General features: G+C 32.5%; 1 protein-coding gene across 1 annotated transcript; it reads right to left on the bottom strand.

The window, feature by feature from the left end:
• Positions 1–26,897, bottom strand: LOC111694000. The gene is made up of 3 exons (XM_023460430.1): positions 26,691–26,897; positions 26,597–26,615; positions 1–287 (listed from the first exon to the last, which is right to left on the bottom strand). Exons 1-3 carry the CDS (start codon positions 26,797–26,799, stop codon positions 44–46), a joined length of 372 nt encoding a protein of 123 aa, XP_023316198.1. The 5' UTR covers positions 26,800–26,897; the 3' UTR covers positions 1–43.
• Between the last annotated feature and the right edge of the window lie 291 nt (positions 26,898–27,188).

Genomic DNA, 27,188 nt, shown 5'->3' with positions numbered 1-27,188 from the left:
TCTGCAATGTATTTAAATAAAACTTAATATCAATAAGTTTTTATCAATGTAAAATATTATTAACAACTATACATTTAGGCAATTGTTGCTTGTCTGTATTAAAAAAATCAAAATCAAAATCAATCCCATCAAAGTCCCTATAATCATTCTGACACCTCTGTACCTCCTCCTGAGTCAATTCCAGCCTGTCATCAAAAATAGAATCTCCGTATATATTGTTATCGTTCAGTTTATCCTCAATCAGCTGCGGTGCACAGTTTTGCTCATCAAAATCATTCGTCATGTTACTCTGTGATGAGAATCTGGATAAGATCTCGTCTCTCTCTCTCCCTCACAAAGCCATAATATAACTTGTACTCATACATGAGCTTATTGTTTCAGGTGCAGAATCGCGACCACGGCAAACCACAAGGAAAGAGAGAGAGATTTTAGAGTCACGCGCGCGTCGGAGACTGCGTGAAACGCGAGCGCGTCGGGAGAAAGACAAAGGAAGCAGCGAGCTACGCAATCGGCAATCAGTACAGTTTGGGCCAACTTGTAAGCAAGTCGCGCTTGCACGTAAAGAATAAAAATTTGATTTAACGAACGGTAGCCCGCTGTAGTCGCGTCGTGTCGTATCGCGCCGCGTAGATCGAACGAGTGCATTGTGAGCAAGTGTGTGTGTGTGCGCCCTGCAATCCAGCGTCGTGGATGGGCCGCGGAATCGCAACCGGAGCAACTGCATGTAAGTGCCAGTTTCACATCGACATCTCTCTCTCTCTTTGCATTGCGACTCGCGTTCGCTGGTGTAAGCGAACACTCGCGCGTGCCGTGGTACTGCACCTCGTTGCCGTCCTGAGCGTGGCTGTACTCCACCCCAATTATTAATAATAACTTATCACATTTATTTAATTTAATTCACCTGTCTTACTTTGTTTGCCTTTCCCCTCTTGCCTCTGTTTTTCTAGGTAACACGGACCCGGTCGCTAGCGCGACCAACGCAATCCTATATATTACTCGTTGAAATTTCAACGGAACGTTTTTGCTTCCCCAATATTTCCGAAATCGATTTCTAAAAAAAAAAAAAAACATATATATTATATATATGTATAAGACAAAGGTTTATGGTGATAAATTGAACCAATGATGTTGCACTAAAAAACAGTGTTTTATTTATTATTATAAAATATTATCATATTATTATACAACTATTTACAATTTATACAAGCTCACCTAAAAAACAGTGAAACGACAATTTAAGTTCAATTCTATCTCCTCTCAATTTCTCAAATATTATTCTCTCCAATACTGTTTCTTCAACTGTTATTATAACTCTGATACCTATTTACAATTAAGCATTAACAACAGCCGACACTCGAGCACGCGACATGCGCAGAACGTGCGAGACTTATTTAAGAAATTATAATTTCTTTACATATGTATATATATATATATATATATATATGTATACATATTTATATATATGTGTATGTGTGTGTAGTGCTAGATACCAGGACATTTCAAATGTATAACGTGTAGTTTGAGGACATCGGCCTCATTCCAGGACAGTCCTGGAAAATGATTATATACAATGATATTTTCCAGCCCGGCTGGAATATTCCGAACACAAAAAAATTTCTACATAAAGTCTGGAAAGAACCAGCCATTTATACATAGTTATACATCCATTTCTTGTTTTTGAGGACATATACGTATTGTTTCTGGAACATTCCAGCCATATGTATAAGAATGTATACTTTTTATACTTTTTCGGCTGAATATTTCCAACCAAACGTAGACAAATACAGATAAATTCTTTAATGGGATTTAATCAAAAGATTGTTTTCAATCCTCAAATTCACCCAAAGAAGACCTTTAACCAAAAATAAGATAGTTTTCGAACGTAGTCTTAAAGATCAGTTAGGACATAAACTACCCACAGTCTGACGAATACAATTTGCTTAATCATATCATGATGAAGTTTGCAAATTTTTATACAAACATTTCCGGGATGTTACTCGTTCTTAACAAATTGTAACACTTATAACAGCGCCGAGAAACTTACGAATATATTGGACGTTTCATGTCTTGAATCAAAAAAAGTTATGACATGAAATTCTCAAAGCTTTTTCATTTGGCAGTGCATTATAAGGAAGGATCGCTTTAACGGAACAACCTTTGTATTCTTCAATTCACTGCTTGGAAGGTTCTAACTTGGACATGAATGAGTATTTCACCGGAACAAATACGAATATAATGAAAGTTTTCCCTTAAACGGCCTTAACATAATCAATATTGCAATTTTGCGTCGCACGACATTTAGGAGACAGTCCGTTCTAAATGACAGTCTGTTCTAAATGAATTGATTTGCTTTTGCTTATATCGAGCATAATAATACTTCAAATAGGACCTACCCTTGAGTGGCCCGGAAAAGCAAAATTTACTATAAGAATCAGCACCAGAACAAATGAGCTCCTAGGTATTCGTGGTTTTACTTTTTTAGCGACCATTCTTGCAATGATTATTTATATTACATTTAAAGATGAATTTAAAAAAAATTCTCGTAGACTTATTAATATGATTTTGAACAATTATTATTCTTGGTATCCCCATTTCGAAAAAATTTAATACTCATGTCGATATTTTCACAACTTTGTCTGATGTCTAATTTTACTATACACCATTTATTTTTGAAAAAAAACGAATATTTGTCATTAGTAATTTCCTATTAGGGCTACATTTCAATGACTAATAGTTGGGTCGAAACAGTATGATTAGGTATACCCCAACAACATAACATGGGTGACAAGATGTTTTTGATAGTCTGCTGCTGCTCATTAAAAAGAGTAACAATAATTATTTTTGTAATGAAATGCGATACCAAATTGCTTGCGTTGTTAATTTAGGCAGGACTAAACGATTCGTACGAAATTTATGAGATGTCCCGTAAAGTTTATTTTATAATAACAAACAATATTGTTATTAGTAGTATCGAGTGAATCGTAATGATTTCCATAATTTAATGAGATAGCAATTTGCTCGTGTAGATATGATCAACCTAACTATTACGATTCGTTCTAAATATAAGAGATGTCTCAGAAATGTTTTTAAACCATATTAAATACGATATAGTTACTAATGAAAAAAATTAAGTGAATCGTTTGCAATCAATTGATATGTCTATCGAAACACAAGATTTAGCCTAACACTGAGTGTCCCGGAAAAGCCAGTTTCAGTTCTGGACAAGCGCAAGAACTCAGAAGCTTCCAACGGGCCGTAATCTATCTTTCCCAATACAATATATGCAGAGATCTTTGATATATGATACAATAAAATAATTGGAAACAATTTCTCGTTCAAACGCTAAAAATAATTCGACCTACCATCATAGCGAATTCTCTTTCGGAAATATTAAGAAGTAATCGAAATTTTTCTAAACTTGGTTAAACTTTTCACAATCAACCATTTAGTTTTGGAAAAATGAGGGCTCAGTTCATCCATGATTAACTTTTAACTTCAATATTCTGCTCCCGGTGATTAAAAAATTGTTATAATAAATGGAATGATTTCCGTTATCAAATGAGATAACAATGGACCTACATTGTTATGAAGAACGTAACTGTTACGATTTTTTTTTAAATATAAAAGATGTCTCGGAAATGTTTTTTCACCATATTAAATACAATATTTTACCTTAGAAGAAATATCGAGTAGATCGTTTGTAATCAACTCATAATTTTCAGATAAAAAATAATTCGTGCACCAGATAAGTCTCTCTGAACGCAGGATTGAGCCTAACACTGAGTGTCCCGGAAAAGCAAGTACCAGTTCTCGAGGAAGCGCAAGAACTCAGAAGCTTCCCACGGGCCGTAATCAATCTTTCCCAAGACAACATATGCAGAGCTTTGATATATGATACAATAAAATAATTGGAAACATTTTTTTGTTCATACGCTGAAAATAATTCGACCTACCATCATAGCGAATTCTCTTTCGGAAATATTAAGAAGTAATCGAAATTTTTCTAAACTTGGTTAAACTTTTCACAATCAACCATTTAGTTTTGGAAAAATGAGGGCTCAGTTCATCCATGATTAACTTTTAACTTCAATATTCTGCTCCCGGTGATTAAAAAATTGTTATAATAAATGGAATGATTTCCGTTATCAAATGAGATAACAATGGACCTACATTGTTATGAAGAACGTAACTGTTACGATTTTTTTTTAAATATAAAAGATGTCTCGGAAATGTTTTTTCACCATATTAAATACAATATTTTACTTTAGAAGAAATATCGAGTAGATCGTTTGTAATCAACTCATAATTTTCAAATAAAAAATAATTCGCGCACCAGATATTTCTATCTGAACGCAGGATTGAGCCTAACACTTAGTGTCCCGGAAAAGCAAGTACCAGTTCTCGAGGAAGCGCAAGAACTCAGAAGCTTCCCACGGGCCGTAATCAATCTTTCCCAAGACAACATATGCAGAGCTTTGATATATGATACAATAAAATAATTGGAAACATTTTTTTGTTCATACGCTCAAAACAATTCGACGTACCATTATCGCACATTTTTGGGCACAGCCGTTTGGAAAAAATTTAAAATTAGTCCCGTTATCTTCAAAATTTGGTTAAACTTTTTATAGGAATGGGTAAAAACATATTCTTGACAATCTGCTGCTGATTATTGAAATTTTTTTACACTGATTATAATGATTTCCGTAATTAAATGAGATAGAAATTTGCTCACTTTGTTATGATAAGCATGACTTTTACGATTTGTTTTCAATTTGACTGATTTCCCGGAAATTGTTTTTTTAATTTAAGTGAATCTTCTATACGCGCGTTGTTTTAATGAAACACAATTTTTTACTGAAGAGTCATATCAGGTGAATCGTTTGTGATAAATTGATGAAGTGAAAATAATATATCATTTGTTTACGAGTGAATGCTATACTTGCGCTGTTTTAAGCTCAACACCGTGCGTCTTGTGAAGGCAATTATATTCGATGCAATGTCGAATTAAAAGCATTTTTTCGTTGGTTTATTCATCCGATTTTTTACAATTAAACACACTATCACAGCAAAGACATGGGCATCTCGATGGCTTTATCTATGTAGATGTTGTAGTTACTTAGTCTTAATTTTCACTATACACCAATTAGTATTGGATACACGAGTATTTATGTCATGAATATTTTACTTTTAACGTCAATAATCAAATGACAAAGGGTGTTGATTTCTTCGTCGTCGTTTTTGGTCGTCCTCTACCGCTGATTGAAAATTCGTTACAATAATTATAATCATTTTCATAATTAAATGAAATATCAATTAGCTTACGTTGTTATGTTTAGCATAAACGTTACGACTCGTTCAGAATTCGAGTGTTGTCCCGGAAATGTTGTTTTTATAATAACACACAATATGGTTACTAATAAGTAATATTAAGTTAATCGTTTGTTATTCATTCATCATTTTATGTAAACAAATTGTTCATGTACGAGTTAGGGTCATCCAAGCAATGAATTTAACCTAACATTCAGTGTCCCGGAAAAGCAATCTTTACTATTCGAATCAGCACCAGAATAAATAATTTCCAAGTGGTTAGTGGCTTAGCAGTTTTCGAGACACTGCATGCAATGATCGTCGATATTCCATCTAATAATTAATCTCATAAAATTTCTCGTGAACTTATTTTTACAATTTTTAACACTGCAATACACTGTAACGGCAAAACATAAGGTATTTTAATTTCGAAAAATCTCAGGTTTATGTCGACTTTCTAACTACGTTGTCTTATTTACAACTAAACACTATTTATTTTGAGAAATAGGCTATTTATGTTATCTGTGTTTTACCATGATCGAAATTCATCCAATGATTAAGAATTGCAATTAGTAAATGAATATTATTTCCGTATTATATTATGCATAATATAATACGAAAAAAAGCAACACAGAGGATCAGTTGGGTATGAATCATCTCGCAGTTTGAAGAATACAATTTGCTGAATCATATCATGATCAAGTTTGCAATTTTTTACGTAAAAGTTTCTGGGAACATTATTTGTTCATGTAATATAACGAATTGTAACGCTTATACATTAAAAAAATATCCTGACTCGAGCGCAGTGAGTCGCCATGGCGCTGCAACTACACAAATTAAGGCAATCCCGCCTCCAACTCACGGCCCAGCGCCGTGATTGAAAATATCCTGACTCACTGCGCTCGAGCCAGGATATTTTTTCAGTGTAACAGCACCAAGAAACTTACGAATATATCGAACGTTTCATGTCTTGACTCGAAAAAAGTTCAGACATGAAACGCTTAAAGCTTTTTCATCTTGACAGTGCCTTAAAAGTGCGGATCGCTTTTTCGGGACGCTCATTGTTTTCTTCAATTCACTGCTTGGAAAACTCTAACTTGGACATGAATGAGTATTTTACCGGAACAGATGCGAATATAACAAAAATTTTCACTTGAACGGCCTTATTATAATCTATATTGTAATTTTTCATGGCATGACATTTTCGTGACAGTCCTCAGTTTTGGATAATTGATTTTCTTTTGCTTATACCATACCATAGTATGACTTTAAATAGAATTATCACATGAAATCCATTTAGTTTTTGTAAAAAATCGTATGGTTATAATTTATGCTTCAGTGAAATGAATTCAATTCGATGTTTTAATGTAATAGTAGTTTCTAAATCGATTTTGTAGAAACTCGTCTTTGAAAAATAAAATGTGATGACTAGAAAATCAGTTACAAGTATGAGTTAATAGTACGCATTAACGTTCTCGGTAACATGATAAGCTACTTGAGGATATCAAAACATTATTATTTTGATTCAAAGTTACAGAGAATTTTCGTTTTTTTTTTTGAAAATCCTGATTATCACTCAAGCCAAAAACTTTTATGTCTTAACAATTTCATAATATCAGTAAGCTCGCATTTCCGGGACAAACATGGATCTAATCGGTAAAACACTGTTTTAATAGTCCTTACTCGTATGTATACAAGTTATTCACTCCATTAAATGCAAATCTATCAATAAGATTCACTACAACGGTCTTATATGATTTAAATTGCGTTGTTTGATGAAAATAACATTTCAAATATATTTTTTATTATTTTTTAAATCCATCTAGATTAACTAATATGAATTATGAAAAAATAATAAAAATTAGAAGGTTTTTTATTTGTAAATCACATTAAACAAAGAAAAATTCATTCAAAAATAACACTGTAGTTGGCTTCGAGGTTAACGCAGCGCAGCAAAAGAGTGTCACGTAAGTACATACAATGGTACATACGCAAGCAAATCGGTACTTTACATTGATTTGTTTGATATTTTTAAAATGTATTTTACTACTCAAAAGTCATAAATAATAAAATAACCCGTTCTATCCCATCCGACAATGTCAAAAACCTTACCGAGACAGCTACTTTGCCTGATTCATAGTCTGTGGATTCAAGATTTTTGCGGTGTCACATTAATGAATAAGTTATGTAAATAAGTATTTTTTTTTTAATTAAGATAGTACATAATAATTTATGAATGAATTAAATGTGATTACAAAAAGTACATATTCGTATAATCTATTAAATCTTTTTAATTTTAGTAATAACACTGTAGTTTTTCTCTGTCAAAGCAGCGCAACACAACAGTAACACGCAAATAATGGTACATAAAAAAAGTTATAATCTAGGTGGTAATTGACACCGGTTTTCGTGTGTCTTCACTTTTATGTTAGAGAACCAGTTGTGGCATTTATTGCATTGAATTTTGGAATTTTTTTTTGAAACAGTTGCAGATCTATGTCTCGGAGTTATTTTTTGATTATATTTATGATTAAACATTTGCAATCCTCGTAGCCGGTACTGATTAATCAGATGACGTCTATTTTTAGAGCGAGGCTCTAATTCACAAATTTTTTTAATGCCTTTGACATCCTTGTGGTATAATAGATGTCGAGAAAATTTTACCTCTATGCTTCTACATAAAGGGCAATAACCACCCCATGCCGTTTTCATAATTTTTAATTCTGAAACATATAAATTGATTTAGTCGGAAATATTCACTTTGTTACGTTGTGTATGATTAAAATAACTAAATAATTTACCCTGAGCACTAAGTACGACTAATTGTTCCACCCGGACAAATGCTTGGTAAGTAGTAAGCTTGATATCCTGCTCATATGGTAAAAAACCAGCAAATTCCTTACAATCATCTGAAGAAAGGTTCGTAAAGATATAAAAATTGAACATTTTATCCACTTTATTGTTTTTCATAATTTTGTTTTACCTTCGCTCATTTGATATTTATCTTGAGTCAATTCATTTTTTTGTTCGATGAGATCAGTATGAGACCCACTTCCTTTATCAGATTTGTTCGATGGAAAGTCTGCTAAAAAATATGATTAATTATTTGATCTTGTCCAAACAAATTACTTTTTTAATAAGGTTTATATGTTTATTTTACCTTTGTTTATTGGATATTTAACTTGGGCCAATTCATTTTCTTGTTCGATGACAGCAGGTTGAAATTCAATTGATTTATCAGGCTTGTCCGATGGCAAGTCTGTTAAGAAAATATCATTAATTATTTGATTTTGTCCAAACAAATTACTTTCTTAATAAGGTTTACATGTTTATTTTACCTTTGTTCATTGGATATTTATCTTGAGTCAATTCATTTTTTTTGTTCGATGAGATCAGTATGAGACCCACTTCCTTTATCAGGCTTGTCCGATGGCAAGTCTGTTAAGAAAATATCATTAATTATTTGATTTTGTCCAAAAAAATTACTTTCTTAATAAGGTTTACATGTTTATTTTACCTTTGTTCATTGGATATTTAACTTGAGCCAATTCATTTTGTTGTTCGATGACAGCAGGTTGAAATCCAATTGATCCATCAGGCTTGTTCGATGGCAAGTCTGTTAAGAAATCAAATATCGATTAATAAAAGTTTATTATTTACTCATTAATGAAGGAAACTATTTATGCACAAATAATTGTGTACTTGTTCACTTTCAAATTTTTACAAAAATATGTTTGTATTACTTACTAGAATTTTTGATAAAGCAAGTGTCACATTGGCAGTCGATATTGTTTTCTCCAAAATAATCATCAGAGTATTTTACAAATAATTCTTCTCCTTGCTTTATATTTTTAATTATCTTGATGTTAATTGTTGATAAGTTGCCTGAGGACTGGAATTCACAATTAGGACTGCAGTCATGATTGATATAAGCTATGGGTCCAAGTAAAATGCTGGTGTCTTGATTCTTTGTGGTGTTCAGCAATGAAAAGTTGAATTTTTTATCATCCATGATGTACTTCTCAGATGGTGGAATTATTTTATAAATTCCAAAAACATACTTCAGAACTTGACCAACTACCAGATTTTCTGTGGCTACAACTTTAACACCATCATAATCATCATTTGCATACTTGCTGCATTTAGCAAGTTTCACGCTTGAAGATCCATGTAAAAACTTCAGATGCAGTTGAAAGTACAGCTTGATATGGTTCGGCTTATTTACACTGAAGTAATAAGATAACTTGTATTTGGTAATCATACTCATTAACTTATTTATTGTCTCTTTACAGTCACCATTACTTAGAAAATTCGTCATTATATCCTTGCTTTCTTTCTGTACGTGATTCAAGTACGGTATAGTTCTACTTGGTTTCATCCTTCTCAATTTATAATTATGCATTGAATCTATTACGATTGTTTTTGTTAAATCATCAAGATTACATAAAGTATGATAGTTCATTTTCACTTAACAATCACATACACTCCAATTTCCAAAATGAGAACTGATATGATAATGTACCACACGCACGCTTTTTAACTGAATATCAAATCTCTGTTCTATTAGCTGTCTGCATTTGTAGCGTAAAATATGAACGTTTATAGTACAAAAATTTCCGCGGCAGTGCAGGCAAATATGCCCTCACTTTTCTCTCCGTGTATGCGGCGAGTTGCCCGGCATTCAGGCCGGCAAAGCGAGCCTCGAACGCTTGTATTACTTGCCAGTGATTGTAGCCAGCAGCGCGATGATCGCTACTCGAACCTCCGCCGTTCAACGCTGTACACGGCGCGCGGGATAGTCGCTGGCATCCGACTCGAGCGACATTTTTCATATTGTGACGATCGGGAACTGTTCTGGCATAATGATCGCATTTCCGGGAATCATGTTTGTCTTCCTAAAAACAAATTGAAGGGGTGCGGCAAAGAAGAAGTAGAGATTCGCATCGAAAGTTCGCGAATTTTCTGATTTGAGTCAGTCTGAACCTCTAAAAAGAGTGATTCGATATCACAGAAGCATACAGTAGAATTATAATCTTTAAGTATTATATTGCTGCAACATGAATTTGAGAAATAATCGGAAGAGTCGGATAAGTAAAGGTAAATAAATTATTTATTACATAATTTATACATTTACACATGAATTAGACATTTATACATAATTTTTTTCCAGAAGTTGATCGTTCATCATCGTCTCACAAGCAAGTTAACCCTACTCAGCAGACTTCTACAACCAAGAGAGTTTCAATAAAATTGGTAGATTACTCCTTCAAATCCAATGGTAAAGAATTATTTTTAATACTTATTTTGGGTAGATATCGTGAAAAAGTGTTGATAAAATACATAACCTATTAAATCAATTGAGTGTTGTGCAATATGTGTATAAATTTTTCATATACAAATCTTTCAGTGGAGCATATCTATTGTATGATCAAACATTTTTTTGCTCTATCCATGTATATGAATAAATAAAAGTAGTTTTGAAGTGTCAGAAAATTAATAATTCTAATGAAAACTTGTGCATGAAAAAACTCATAACTTCCAAGCAAACAAGTGCAGAGGTGGAGAGCGAAAGTATCATAAAAAATGTTATCATTCTTGTTCGCTTAAGATTTCTAAATAAGGATTTTATATTTGAACTTCATGTTCAAGTTACCTGTGGAAGTGAATACTTTCTGACAGTGAATAGTTCTATATTTACACAAGTACAATAGTTCCTAACTATATATTTTAATGATTACACCAATTAAACTTTTTTGTAAGCGAACGAATTCTAAAAATGTCAAGAGCATTTGCACCTTTGTAGGTTTTGATACTTTATTCACATGTACAAATTGTGAGTGGGAATATAATTTTTCTAATACTAACTCAAATACACTGTTTTCTGAATCCATTATCAAAACTTTGAGTGCAAAAAATCCTAAAAAATGTTAAAAGCATTTGTTTGTTTGAAATACTTTTGGATAAGTTCTTGATAATTTGAAAGATTTTATTTTGAGTTCACTTGCATTAAGTGTCATTTCATTGTTCCAGTAATGTTTAAAATATCTGAATGAACAAAAATATTTCATAATGATTCTTTTTTTTAATACTTTTTCTTTTTTTTCACAGACACAAATGAATCATTTAATGCTGCAATAGGAAGTATCGAAAATTCAACTCCAAACGATTCTCTCAATTTGACAAGAACTATTTTAGATTACAGTTCATGTAGTATAGTTGACAATAATTCTTCTTGTCAGAATAAAACTGACAAAGGATCTAAAAACTTGATTGAAGTTACAAATACGTCATCGAGCAGCCAAAATATCTCTCTCTTCATGGATGAAGAGGATGAAATTTTCAAGGATGAAACAGATCAAGCACCAAACATTTCTAGACAGGTTGAAAATGTTTTAACAAATGGTCAAGATGTACCTCCCGTTATCAGCGAGGTAGATAAAATTTTTGAGAATGACATGGAGACTGAAAAACATCTAGAAGAGATATCAAATTCTCAAAAAGTTAATTGATTATTAAAAATATTTTAATAAAATAAATTATTGCAGTATAAAAAACTTTTAAATGTATTACTAATCACATGTATCCGATTATAGGTAAAAATTGTGGCAATTTGGAAATGATTCAACGTTCTGAGATTGATTCGTCACTAGGCGTGGAAGCAGAAAAGAGAGCAGATGTTTGTGTCAATTCTAACCAAGAGGGAGATTTTAGTAAATCTCATCAAGAGGATACTATTAAAGGTACTTTTTTATTCATCTTTTAGTTATTTTGATTGAAAATAAAATTTGAAACTAACAATTTTTCGATAAATTTTAAGAATATCTCCCAGACAATTCTCAAATTACTTTGGAAAGTAATCCTGAATCAATCACTCTTCAGAAAGCTTTACCCTACCCTGTCTCGAAAGACGGCAAAGGCAAGGGTAAAACATACTTCTGCCGATTTTGTAAAAAGGATCAGCAAAAATTTGCCCGTCATCTTAAGGATATGCATTCAGATGAACCAGAGGTCGTTGCTTTTCTAAAATTTGAAGTAAAATCGAAGGAAAGAAGAGAGGCGATAGCACTAATAAGAAATCAAGGCCAACTATTACACAATTCTAATGAAGAATACCACAAAGGAAAAATCCAAGTGTCCCGGCAAAGCACAAAAGGTGTTGAAAAAACTTCCCTCTCATTAGAAGTTTGTGCCAACTGTAATGGACAGTACTCTTTTAAATCCATCAGAAATCATAAGTGTATTGTAAAATTATCAACACCATCTTCTTCAGTCGAAAGACGCATGAAGTTCTTACATTGTAAATTGGAAAATGTATCCGAACGAATGCGCTTGGACATATTACCTTCATACAATCACTCAGAATTTCGTGATATAATTTTAAATGATGAGCTTATTCTATTATTTGGTGAATACAAGTGTCGAAAACTTGTAGACTCGCATCATAATCCTCATATAAAGACCCAAATGACTTATGCAGCGAAACTCTTGCATGCATCTAGACAACAAGATAAAACAATTAGTGATTTAAGATCTCTATTGAACTGTGATAAATATAATATTATTTATCGTTCTATTAGATCAATTGCAAAATGGGATGAAACTATAAAAGAATTTAAACATCCTGCTGTGGCTACAACACTTACGACTCTTGTTGGGGAAATTTCTAATCGCTTAGAAGTCGAAATAATAAAAGCAAAACTGCCGCACGAGGTATCTAGTTACAAATTAGAACAAATTAAACGCTTCCAGTCTTTAATCACTAAAGAGTTTACAACTGATATTAATAAAATAGCCAATATTAATTATGGGAAACAAAAGTCACGAAAAAAAGAAAAGAAAACACACACCGAGGACGTAGCAATTCTTTATGAATGGGTTGAAAAAAAGGTAATAGAAACGACTCAGACTCTGGAAAATTCTGATGTATTTGACAAGAATATTTGGATGGAATTGATTAAATATACTGTTGTGTTTCTTATAATCTTTAATAAAAAAAGAATCGAAGAAGCTGCCCGTACTCTGATTAGTGACTACGAAACCATGAAAAAAATTACAAGTAAAGATCCAGAGTGGAAAAAAATGACTCCAGAAGAAAGAGAACAGGCTGACAAATATGGACGCTTCACAATAACAGGCAAATTGTATAGAAATGTACCAATTCTTATATCACCGGAGCTTATAAGTGCGCTCGACTTGATTGTGTTGTTAAGATCAGAAGCTGGTGTTAGAAGTTCTAATCCCTACCTTTTCGGGTTACCTAATTCAAATGGCAGAGTCGACAAGTACATTGATGTGTGCCCACTTTTTCGAGACTTCTCTGTAAAATGTGGGGCAGATAATCCAGATTCGCTGCGAGGCACGACAATCAGGAAAAATTTGGCCACGCATATCTTAGATAACAAATCTAATGAAAATGCTGTAAAATCTGCTGCAACGTTTATGGGACACGCTAAATCCATCCATGAAACAATTTATCAGAACCATGCAATGACTGACATCACAGTCCTATCAAAAATGTTGGAGAGTGCGGTGTGTAAAATTCCCCAAAGTACCACTAAAATCAATAAAAAAAAACGTAAACGTCTTAGTCCAGAAACTACCTTGGATTCAACAATCGAAGACTCAAGTAGAAGTAATAAATTTATTAGTCATAAAAAAAAAGTTAACTTCTTAGTCCAGAAACTACTTTGGATTCAACAATCGAAGACTCAAGTAGAGGTAATGAATTCATTAGTCATTTTGAATTGAACATTTCTACGAGCGAGAAGCGTAGCTTAAGTAAATGATGACTGATTAAATTGTGAGGTGGAAGGGTCTTAGTACGTAAAAATCGATGAAAATGTACTAAATTCTCATTCCTGTGCACCAGTTTTTCATTTTTAATAAGTAGTCCTAACTTTTTTGGGATATAATTTTTTTTTTAATTTATCTTTAATTCATTCTCTATTAATAACTTACGCCCTACATGAAATGCACGAATTGAATATTGAATAGTTAATTTTTAATAATGAAATCGAGGAGCGCGTGTCGCGCTCCGAATGGCAAGTATGGCAGACGAGAGCAGCGTCACTCCACGCTCCTCATATACGCGAGAATCGCGATTTCGGGACCCGCGAAAACAACCTAACATTATTATTTGAAATCTATAAAACATACAGTAATTCTGATTCGGTAAATCGATTTCTTGTAAAAAGTGACCAAAAATAGTGCATTCGTACTCTCCGAAATACGCAGTATTAACTAAAATACGAATGATAAAAGAAAAAATCTCCGACGAAAAAACGGTCTCACGCAAAACGCGGTTTCACGTGGTCTTCCGGCCAACTTCATATCATCGATTTAATCGATTAATAAGGCTAAATGTATCTATGTATAGATGCTGCGCATCGATTTGATATGTATGAGTTTTAAACGATACATGTAGATTTCTCTCTCGACATCAAGATTCTCGCAATTATCCTGGGTAACCCGGTCGGGGCACCAGGTCGAACTCGAAACTCGAAAATGACTTTCTCCACGCAATTACAGGTTTTACGCGAAAATATTCTTTAGAATGACCGCTCGGAGCATCAGGTTGATATCCGTCCGGAATCGACGACAACTTTCTCTAGGAAGCTGCGATTTTGCCGCGGAAATATCATTTCGCGTAACCCGCTCGGCGCACTAGGTCAAAATCCGGGCTCGGCGATGACAGTCTCCGGGAAGTCGCGATGTTTTTGCACAAGTATCGTCCCGGGTAGCCAGCTCGACGCACTAGTTCGGGATCCGAACTCGGCAATGACTTTATCCGCGAAGGTGCGATGTTACCGCGAGACTATATTATTCCGGGCGGCCCGCTCGACGCACTAGATCGGAATACGGACTCGACGATGACTTTCTTCGGAAAGTCGAGATGTTTTCGCTCAAATATCGTCCTCGGTAACCCGCTCACGCACTAGGTCGAAATTCGAACTCGGCGATGACTTTGACCGGAAAGTTGCGGTGTTACTGTACATAAATCACCCCGGGCGTCAAGAAAATTAAAAAATTAAATTAAAATAAAGTGTTATATTCAAAAGTCAACCAAAATATAGTCTGAGTTCCGAAGAAAAATTATCTGGAAATTAACTGAAAATTGTCTTGAAAATTGTCTGGAAAAATATTGCGCTTATGCATTTCGATGATACCACTATTGAAAAGAGAAGACAAAAATCTGTCAAAATGCACAAGCGCAATATTTTTCCAGACTTTTCTCCGCTTTGCGACTATTGCTCCGCGCGAGCGCATCTTCAATTTTATACAGTTTTAGAGTAAAATAATTAACTTACCTATGTTTACCTATGAACCTATGATTACCTATGATATTAATGAAATCAGAAACTTTTTGACAAGTACACAAGCAAACCAAGATATTATATAAAATTAGAAGCAACTGAGATTTTAAATAATCCTTTAGTGGTAATTCTTTTTTTCAAAAAGATTATTAGAAGCAAGTATGTCAGTTTGGACCCTACAGTAAGAAATAAACTTACCTATGTTTACCTATGAACCTATGATTACCTATGATGTTAATGAAATCAGAAACTTTTTGACAAGTACACAAGCAAACCAAGATATTATATAAAATTAGAAACAACTGAGATTTTAAATAATCCTTTAGTGGTAATTCTTTTTTTCAAAAAGATTATTAGAAGCAAGTATGTCAGTTTGGACCCTACAGTAAGAAATAAACTTACCTATGTTTACCTATGAACCTATGATTACCTATGATGTTAATGAAATCAGAAACTTTTTGACAAGTACACAAGCAAACCAAGATATTATATAAAATTAGAAACAACTGAGATTTTAAATAATCCTTTAGTGGTAATTCTTTTTTTCAAAAAGATTATTAGAAGCAAGTATGTCAGTTTGGATCCTACAGTAAGAAATAAACTTACCTATGTTTACCTATGAACCTATGATTACCTATGATGTTAATGAAATCAGAAACTTTTTGACAAGTACACAAGCAAACCAAGATATTATATAAAATTAGAAACAACTGAGATTTTAAATAATCCTTTAGTGGTAATTCTTTTCTTCAAAAAGATTATTAGAAGCAAGTATGTCAGTTTGGACCCTACAGTAAGAATTAAACTTACCTATGTTTACCTATGAATCTATGATTACCTATGATGTTAATGAAATCAGAAACTTTTTGACAAGTACACAAGCAATTAAAAACTATTGTTGAAGACATAAGATTATGAATAAACTCAAAATTAATTATAAATATTATTATTCATCAGCTATGAAAAAAATAACCATTATAAGTTTTTTCAAGTCTATTGATAATATTCATAAAAACTATGATAAAATTTTCATAAATATTTCTGAATTGAATGATAAGTGGATGAGAGCACGCTAGTTAGCTATAGTATATGAAAAAAAACCGTAATTCTATGACTTTACTTGCCCGGCCGTCTAGATTAAATACAAAACGCTTACACCTACTTCAATAGAAAAAATTTCATGTATGCAAAATGGAAATGAAGTTTTTGATTAAAACATTAGGTCAATTAATGAATTACTTATTTTTATTTATTTATTTTATTTATTTATTTATTTATTTTTTTTTTTTTATAGATGATCACCCAATTAGTGATGATTTTTAAAGTAATATTCCTATTTATCGGAAGCTAAAATATGATGTAACAATTGTAGTTATTTAAATAAAAAATATTTTTCTGTAGTTAAAAATAAATATATATTAATAAAATAATAATTTTTGAATTGTCAGTGTTTTTTTTAACATTATGTCTTTAGATAGTTCGCATCGTTTTTCATCTAGACGGCCGGGCAAGTAAAGTCATAGAATTACGGTTTTTTTTCATATACTATAGCTAACTAGCGTGCTCTCATCCACTTATCATTCAATTCAGAAATATTTATGAAAATTTTATCATAGTTTTTATGAATATTATCAATAGACTTGAAAAAACTTATAATGGTTATTTTTTTCATAGCTGATGAATAATAATATTTATAATTAATTTTGAGTTTATTCATAATCTTATGTCTTCAACAATAGTTTTTAATTGCTTGTGTACTTGTCAAAAAGTTTCTGATTTCATTAACATCATAGGTAATCATAGATTCATAGGTAAACATAGGTAAGTTTAATTCTTACTGTAGGGTCCAAACTGACATACTTGCTTCTAATAATCTTTTTGAAGAAAAGAATTACCACTGAAGGATTATTTAAAATCTCAGTTGTTTCTAATTTTATATAATATCTTGATTTGCTTGTGTACTTGTCAAAAAATTTCTGATTTCATTAATATCATAGGTAATCATAGGTTCATAGGTATATTTAATTACAGACACATCTTGCATAGCTAACAGCAGTTCAAGGAAATCTGAAAGATTACAAAAACGAACATTAAAAAGTTCCTCAAATGCTGACACATCCTTAAATGAGAGTGACGAAAATTGTGGTACATATTTATTTTTTTGACACTGAACTAATAATACAATTATATTAATAATTAAATATTTTTTAGATACGTCAAATGTACGGTCTCCCAAGAAAAAATGTGAAGCATCAAAAAATAAAAATCCAACGAAGAAACCTAGAATACATGTACCGAGCGATCACAGTGAGGAAGAAGGAAGTGAGTACAAAGCTGAATCGGAAAATGAGTCTTCAGAAACCGATAACTTCGATATTAAGACGAAACAAACAAGAAAATCTGGAAAGAAGCCTCGTTGGGCTGACGAAGATGTACGTAAGTTGTGTGTAATTTTTGCAGGAGCTATTCAAGCAAAAAAAGCTCCGTCAAACCAGGCCATGCGAAAAGCAATACAAGAACATGAGTTTCTTGCTGGAAAAAGTGAAGCAACCTTGCGTACATTCATAACCCGCATATATAGTTCTCCTGATTTAATACAAAAATATCGAGGATAGGTTTTAATGCATTATAATAGTTTCTTAAGGGATTTAACTTATATGAAAAATATGAAATAAGTTCAAACTTAGACTAAGTTAATGTTGTTGACATTTCAAAAAGTTCCGAGCTTTTATGATTTAAAATTTAATTTTTCTAAAAGTAAATAACTTTTTTTTAATATTGAATCAATAAATTTGTTTCATTTTTTTCAAAACTAAGAGTTTTGACTATTACAATTAATTTCAAAGAGTAAAATACTCTCATATAATTATCATATAAAAATCTAAAACATTATTTCTCATATAAAAATGTAAAACATTTTTTTTACATAGTAAGAAACTATGAATTTTGAAAACTTCATTTTTCTCTAAAAAGTAAATTACTTTTGTTTTTTTTAATACTACTTTTTTATAATTTTAAGGAAGGATTGAGTCAAGAACATTTCGTTAATTTTTTTCAAAGTTGCGAAAAACGCACGACCGACTCTCCATCATTCGTATCTTTTTACTGAATGTAAAAAAATCCACTATGATAAAAAATAAGTTCATGAATGTAATAAATCTTAAACAATATTGTCTATGACTGAGACAAAGTAGTTATGAAGCGATCAAACAAATCAATACAAAGTACCAATTTTAGTGTTTGTGTATCATGAATCAAACCAAAGTGTTATTTATTGTAAGGATTTTTGCTTGTTACATGTGATTTTCGGTAAAAACCACCTTTCATCATGTACTGTTTTCATATGATAGACAAATATTTAATTGGTATGATCCCACTACTTGTATTGATATTTTCTTATATACTTAGTCATTGTAACAAGATTCATTTATATGAAAAAGTTCATTAATGTGACACTGTATAGTTCCCAAAAAAAATTGAGACAAAGAGGCTGTCTCGGAAAAGTTTTTGACATTGTGAAAAAGCGGAGAACGGGTTATTTTATGATTACATTTTGATACTCTATTTATGTCTCTTGAGTAGTACAATACATTTGTAAAATTTCAAAGATTTTAATGTAAAGTACCGATTTGCTTGCGTATGTACCATTATTTTGCGTGTTACTATTGTACTGCGCTGCTTTCACAGAAAAAAACTACAGTGTTTTTACTAAAATTAAAAAGATTTAATAGATAATACGAATATGTATTTTTTGTAATCACATTTCATTTATTAATAAATTATTATGTACTAACTTAATACAAAAAAATTAACTTATTTACTTAACTTCCTAATTAATGTGACACCGCAAAAATCTTGAATTCATAGTCTATGAATCAGGCAAAGTAGCTGTCTCGGTAAGGTTTTTGACATTGTGGGAAAGCATGGAATGGATTATTTTATTAGTAAAGACTTTTGAGATTTGAGAGATTTGCATATTTTGTAGTGAAAAACTCGTATACGTTCGAGTAAAGGCTATTAAAACAATGTTACCGATACCGAAGTATAAGTATACAAGAAAATGATAAAATGGGTGATTAGAAATTCTTGTTCGTCTGATTCTGCTGATGAAAAATTTGTTCTGATAATGATAATGATTTTAGAAAAAAAATTTAAAAGCATTTTTCTCCAATATTATGATAAGCATATTGGTTAAAATTAGTTACGAGTTAAACTATGTCTCGGAAATGTTGTTTTCATAATAAAATGCAATCTTGATGATGAGCAAGATCAAGTTTTTAGTATTTTTATGTTTTCGAGTGATAAAATCATTTATGTGGCAGTAAAGGCTATTAAATCAATAAATTGAATTAAACAATTTGTTCCCCGGAAAATATATCTTCACTAATAGTGCCAGCGCATAGACGAAACAGGTGAAATCTTTACATGATTAAACTTTTTTAGAGTCAATACATGAAATTTTCGTTCACAATCTGAGACAGTCATGGAGTTTTATTAATTTGTCGAGACAAAATTCATATAAGAATGGACTTTCAAACAAACTGAACGTGCAAAGGTTTTTTGAGTATTTTGAATTCGTAAAAATCCGATAATTACGTCTATAGTTTAATTTTTGTATCTTCATTTCTACACAATATCATATATTTAAAAAATACCAGTTTTAATGTAAAGAATATTTGACTCTGTACGTTAATAATTGAATAATAAAGAATCGTAGATGTCTCGGAAAAGTAAAACATACCCCTGGTTAAATCAATTCAATATTCGTGTAAAATTGCTTATTACAGTATATTCTAATTATCATAACGATTATTGTGAACAAGTATAATACCGTGTGTCTAACGTTCTTATTATAAGGATAACCGTTTCAATTCGTTCAGAATTTGAGTGATGTCTCGGAAATGTTGTTCTCAAAATAGAATGGGAGCTGCTGTATGAAAAATCAGACGAAGATCATAATTTTTTAGTATAGTTATGTTGTGGATTTATAAAATCATTCGTATATAAGAAGGGTGGTATTTAAATAAAATAACAATTAGCTCAAGTTGTAATTTTGAGCATAACTCTTACGATTCGTCAAGAATTTGAGAGATGTCCCGGAAATGTTGTTTCATAATATCACACAATATTGTTACTGATAAGTAGTATTAAGTTAATTGTTTGTGATGAATATATGATTTTAAAACCAAAAATCATTTATGCAATAGTTAGGGCCATCCAAGCGCTGAATTACGCCTGAGACTAAGCGTCCCGGAAAAGCAAATTTTACTTCTCGAGGAAGCGTAAGAACTCAGAAGCTTCCAACGGGCCGTGATCAATCTTTTTCAAGACAATTTATGCAGAGCTTTGATATATGATACATTAAAATGATTGAAAACTTTTTCTCGTTCATACGCTAAAAATAATTTTATCTACCATCATAGCGAATTCTATTACGGAAATATTAAGAAGTAATCTAAATTTTTCCAAACTTGGTTGAACTTTTCACCATCAACCATTTAGTTTTGAAAAAACGAGGGCTCGGGTCATCCATTATTAACTTTCAACGTCAATATTCTGCTACTGGTGAGTGAACAATTGTTATGATAATTATAATGATTTCCGTTATTAAATGAGATAACGATGGGCCTACATTGTTATGATGAACGTAACTGTTACGATTTGTTTCAAATATGAGGATGTCTCGGAAATGTCATTCACCATATAAAATACATTTTGTACCTCAGAAGAAATATCGAGTAGATCGTTTGTAATCAAATCATAATTTTCAAATAAAAAATAATTCCTGCATCAGATGTGTCTCTCCGACCGCAGGATTGAGCCTAACACTGAGTGTCCCGGAAAAGCCAGTTTCAGTTCTGGTGAAGCGCAAGAACGCAGAAGCTTCCAACGGGCCGTGATCAATCTTTTTTAAGACAAAATGTGCAGAGATCTTTGATTTTCATGATCAAATGAGATATTTATTAGCTCACGTTATTACGTTAAGCTTAACCGTTACGATTCGTTTTTAATTCGAGTGATGTCCGGAAATGTCTTTTTACCATATTAAATTCAATATTGTACTTCAGAAGAAATCTCGAGTTGATCGTTTGTAATCAACTCATAATTTTCACATAAAAAATAATTCCTGCATCAGATGTGTCTTTCCGAACGCGTGATTGAGCCTTACTCTCAGTGTCCCGGAAAAGCCAGTTTCAGTTCTGGAGAAGCGCAAGAACTCAGAAGCTTCCAACGGGCCGTAATCTATCTTTCCCAAGACACTCATGCAGAGATCTTTGATATATGATACAATAGAATAATTGAAAACAATTTCTCGTTCATACGCTAAAAATAATTCGACGTACCATCATAGCGAATTCCATTTCGCAAATGTTAAAAATTAATCTCAATTTTTCCAATCTCGGTTAAACTTTTCACAATCAACGATTTAATTTTGGAAAAATTAGGGCTCAGGTCATCAGTGATTAACTTTCAACGTCAATATTCTGCTCCTAGTGATTAAACAATTGTTCTAATAATTATAATGATTTCCGTTATTAAATGAGATAACAATGGGTCACATTGTTATAATGAACGTAACTGTTACGATTTGTTTTAAATATGAGGAAGTCTCGGGAATGTCATTCACCATATAAAATACAATATTGTACCTCAGAAGAAATATCGAGTAAATCGTTTGTAATCGAATCATAATTTTTAAATAAAAAATAATTCCTGCATCAGATGTGTCTCTCCGAACGCGTGATTGAGCCTTACACTGAGTGTCCCGGAAAAGCCAGTTTCAGTTCTGAAGAAGCGCAAGAACTCAGAAGCGTCCAACGGGCCGTAATCTATTTTCCCCAAGACAATTTATGCAGAGCTTTGATATATGATACAATAAAATAATTGAAAACTTTTTCTCGTTCATACGCTAAAAATAATTTTATCTACCATCATAGCGAATTCTATTACGTAAATATTAAGAAGTAATCTAAATTTTTTTAAACTTGGTTAAACTTTTTACAATCAACCATTTAGTTTTGGAAAAATGAGGGCTCAGGTCATTCATGATGAACTTTCAACGTCAATATTCTGCTCCTGGTGATTGAACAATTGTTATAATATGTAGAATGATTTCCGTTATTAAATGAGATAACAATGGGCCTACATTGTTATGATGAACGTAACTGTTACGATTTTTTTCAAATATGAAAGATGTCTCGGAAATGTTTTTTCACCATATTAAATACAAATTTGTACCTAATGAGAAATATTGAGTAAATCGTTTGTAATCAACTCATAATTTTCAAATAAAAAATAATTCGCGCACCAGATATTTCTATCTGAACGCAGGATTGAGCCTAACACTGAGTGTCCCGGAAAAGCAAGTACCAGTTCTCGAGGAAGCGCAAGAAGTCAGAAGCTTTCAACGGGCCGTGATCAATCTTTTTTAAGACAAGATGTGCAGAGATCTTTGATTTTCATGATTAAATGAGATATTTATTAGCTCACGTTATTACGTTAAGCATAACGATTAGTTCTTAATTCGAGTGATTTCACGATTTGACTTTAAAAAATTATTCATGTGTGAGTTAGGGCCATGAAATAATGAATTTAACTTAGCAATGAGTATCCCGGAACAGCCATCTTGACTATTAGTATCAGCGCTAAAGCGAATAATCTTTTAGTGGTTCATGGCTGTATTCTGTATGGATGAGTAATTTTATGAGATTTTTTAAAAAGTCAACTTAGGCTGAAATGTTTTTGGCTTTCAGGTTTTTTTCCGATTAGGAAGTCCTGAAGAATTGAAGTTGTGGTACATACCATACAACTACTTGACATAGTAGATAGGGTCTGGTATATACCGGACATGGTAGATAGGGTCTGGTACATACCGGACATGGTAGACAGGGTCTGGTTCATTCCAGCACTTGGTTGGAAGTTTCCAAGCTAAATTTATATTATATGTATAGGTCCTGGATTATTCCAGCGAGTCCTTTTTATTCTACATTTATTTCTAATAGTTTTTTATTAATTTCGTCGATATACATATACTCACCACGAAAAATAATAGCGATATATTAAACAAATGAAAATGTCCTGGAATGAAGCTTCAGACATACATATATATGGGTCAGATTATGATATATGATGAATGTTAAATTTTTTTCAGATGTCTTCAGAATTTCGCATTAATCTTTGTTATGCTCTAGAATGAGCTAGGAAGCTTCAATCGAACTTTTGCAACAGTCAAAATTTATTTAAATTTGACAAGGAATTCAAAAAAAATTTTTTCAAATTTTTTCACAGGAACCATCGGGTTCCAGGAACCTTTTTTGTTAAAAATAACGTTTTTCGGCTCCAGACGCTGTCGCCTTCAATTAAAAAATCTGAAAAAATTTGAGATTATGTATTTTGATGAACAAAATGAGAAAAAAATTTTCCCAGATTTTTTGAGGCTCCATAGCGCCTTAAAAAAATTATTTTCGTGAAAAAAAAACGATTTTTCAGCTCTAGGCTGAATGGACATGAATGAAAAATTCTGAAAAAATTCAAGGAATCGTTTTTTGACGTCAGAATTCAGAAAAAAATACTCCGGTCTGGTATATCGAACCATTTTACCGAAAATAAAATAATTTAAATTTTCAATGATTTTTTCTGAAGGCCTGAAGCACTCGAAAAATCTGAAAAAATTCAAGGTAGTTCAGATTGTTGAAAAGTACCTTCATGAATTTTTTCAGATTTTTTAATAGCTTCAGGCCTTCAGAAAAAATATAGATAGAAAATGGACGTCTATAGGGGAGGAGGGGGGTAGGAGGGGGGAGGGGGTCCAAAATTTTGGTTTTGGCACTTTTTTATCATGTACTATAACATACCAAAATTTCAGAAAAATCCGTGAACCTCGCCCGCAGGTTTATTTGAAAAATTCTGAATCTGACCCATATATATATTATATATATATATCCAAAAAATTGGTCGTTTTTTACGATTTCGCACGTTTCAAGCCTTTTTTTACATTTTTTACACATTCTTCTTTTGTGGCGTGCACCAAGTGCCCGTTCTGGCCCCTGTTGGAACTTCTTCGGGAAAATTTTTGTTCTCCTATTCTCGCGGATGAGTTTGTGGCGAATAACTTGAACGTGTCTACCTGGTGCACCGAGTCTCCGTTCTGGCTCCTCTTGAAACTTCTTCGGGGTATTTTTTTGTTCTCCTGTTCTCGTGGATGAGTTTGTGGTGGAGAACTTGAACATGCCGACCTGGTGCACCGAGTCCCCGTTCTGGCACCTGTTGAAACTTCTTCGGGGAATTTTTTTGTTCTCCTGTTCTCGCGGATGAGTTTGTGGCGAAAAACTTGAACGCGTCGACCTGGTGCACCGAGTCCCCGTTCTGACCCCTGTTGAAACTTCTTCGGGAAATTTTTTTGTTCTCGTGTTCTCGCGGATGAGTTTGTGGCGAAGATCTTGAACGTGCCGACCTGGTGCACCGAGTCCCCGTTCTGGCACCTGTTGAAACTTCTTCGGGGAATTTTTTTGTTCTCCTGTTCTCGCGGATGAGTTTGTGGCGAAAAACTTGAACGCGTCGACCTGGTGCACCGAGTCCCCGTTCTGACCCCTGTTGAAACTTCTTCGGGGAATTTTTCTGATCTCCTGTTCTCGCGGATGAGTTTGTGGCGAAGAACTTGAACTTTCTTTTATGTGTTGATTCTAATAAAAATTCATTAATCCCATATTCGAAAACAATATATCACACTAGACTTTCGAACGAGAAAAAAATTTACATTTGAAAATTATTATTTATCTTAAAGTAATGTAAAAGAAAAAGAAATTAATGTTTATGAATTATTTTTAATATTACTGACCAAAGGGCTTTGTTTCAATATAACCTTTTTCTTTCTTTTATTTGTTCATTCTAATAAAAATTCATTAATCCCATATTCGAAAACAATATATCAAACTAGACTTTCAAACAAGAAAAAAATGTACATTTGAAAATGATTATTTATCTTAAAGGAATGTAAGAGAAACAGAAATTAATGTTTATGAATTAAAAGCAGACAAGTTAGTTATTTAAGTATATAATTACAGATAAGTCAAGTGAACGGGTACAATGATCTTTAGTATTTGTCTGTATTCTGTGAAAGATTTTCATCGCTAAAATGAAAATTAAAAAATTCATAATAAAAAAAGAATCGAAAATTAAAGTATAAAGATTGTTGTTTTTAGGCCATGGAAATTTTTTATCAGAAACCTTTATTATGTCGACTATAGCGTAAACGATTGCTTTCTTTAAGGAAACACACCTGTGTTTATGCCTATAAATGCAAAAGCATGAAAATTAAGGATTAATATTAAAATTTTTTGTTTCGGAAGATAAAATATGTTTTTGCAGGTTTTTGTACAACAAAAAATATGTCTGCGGATCCTATTATTATTAAAATTCATCCAGGATACATACATATTGACTTGTAATTTTTAAGTCCTTATCAAGATGATTTTGATAATATTTAATCAATATTTAATCAATGATCCTTTAGGTCTCAAAATTTTTATAATTAAATTCTTCTCCACTCAAGTGTAGCAGATTTTTTATTTCGTTATTTTTTAAATCTATTAATCTCCAAATTTCTCATAGACCTATTTCGACGTACAAATTAATGCCCTTTTAGAAAGTCACTGTACTATATTTAAGACGAGAAGGAGAGATGATGTTTCGTTAAGTTAAATCTATCAAGTTCTTGGGTTATTTTGTATTCAATGAATCATGACCAATAACATAATATATCGATAAACATGATTCTATTATATTCTATTATGTTTCAACATCTAAACTTGTTCAAAATTTAAATATTTCATAAATATGTCTTATAATATTCTTACTCCTCAAATATTTCTTACAATTTCTTTGAAACAATCTGAGACCGAGCGAGCGTTAGCGAGCGAGGAACGCCGCTAGTCATCAATTACCCCTTGTACTCGTAACTTCCCCCGTTACAACTCTCAGGAACTGAATAATCTACCAATAAAAGCAGTTGATTGATTAATTTGAACTCGTCGCTTCTTTTGCAAGCAGAATCAAACAAAAACTCACCAAAGTTGCCAATCGCCTTCGTCTTGCTGTTCTCCTCCTCCTGCTTCTTCTCGTTTTGGCAAATGGTGCAGCCATGCTCCCCCTTCAGCAGACAGATCCGACACTTCATGTGGCCGCACTCGATCCTTATCAACCTGGCGCTGGCTTTGCTGGTGGTCTGGCCGCATAGCGGACAGGCACTGGCAAAATCGTACTTCTTTTGCACTGCTTTCAAGATGCTATAAACTCTGATGATAATTTCAGCAGCTTTAGTAAGCTGAGCGCTGAGAAGTACTGAAAAGCAATATATCCACCATTACGACTAGCGATGATAGTTGGTCGCATCTGATTAACTTTGTCAAACGCTTCTACTGAAATAGCTTCTATACCTGAGGTAACTGCCACAGCCTTTTGTCATGTACAATTTTAGACCATCGAACTGGATGTTAAAAATGGGATGCTCTAAGAAGTGGAACTCCTGAAAAGTGCATAATTGTATCTTCAACTATGATGACCTTA

This window comes from Trichogramma pretiosum, unplaced genomic scaffold, assembly GCF_000599845.2.
Source record: "Trichogramma pretiosum strain Unisexual culture from Peru unplaced genomic scaffold, Tpre_2.0 scaffold153, whole genome shotgun sequence".
NCBI lineage: Eukaryota > Metazoa > Arthropoda > Insecta > Hymenoptera > Trichogrammatidae > Trichogramma > Trichogramma pretiosum.
This window is presented reverse-complemented; position numbering and strand designations above follow the sequence as displayed.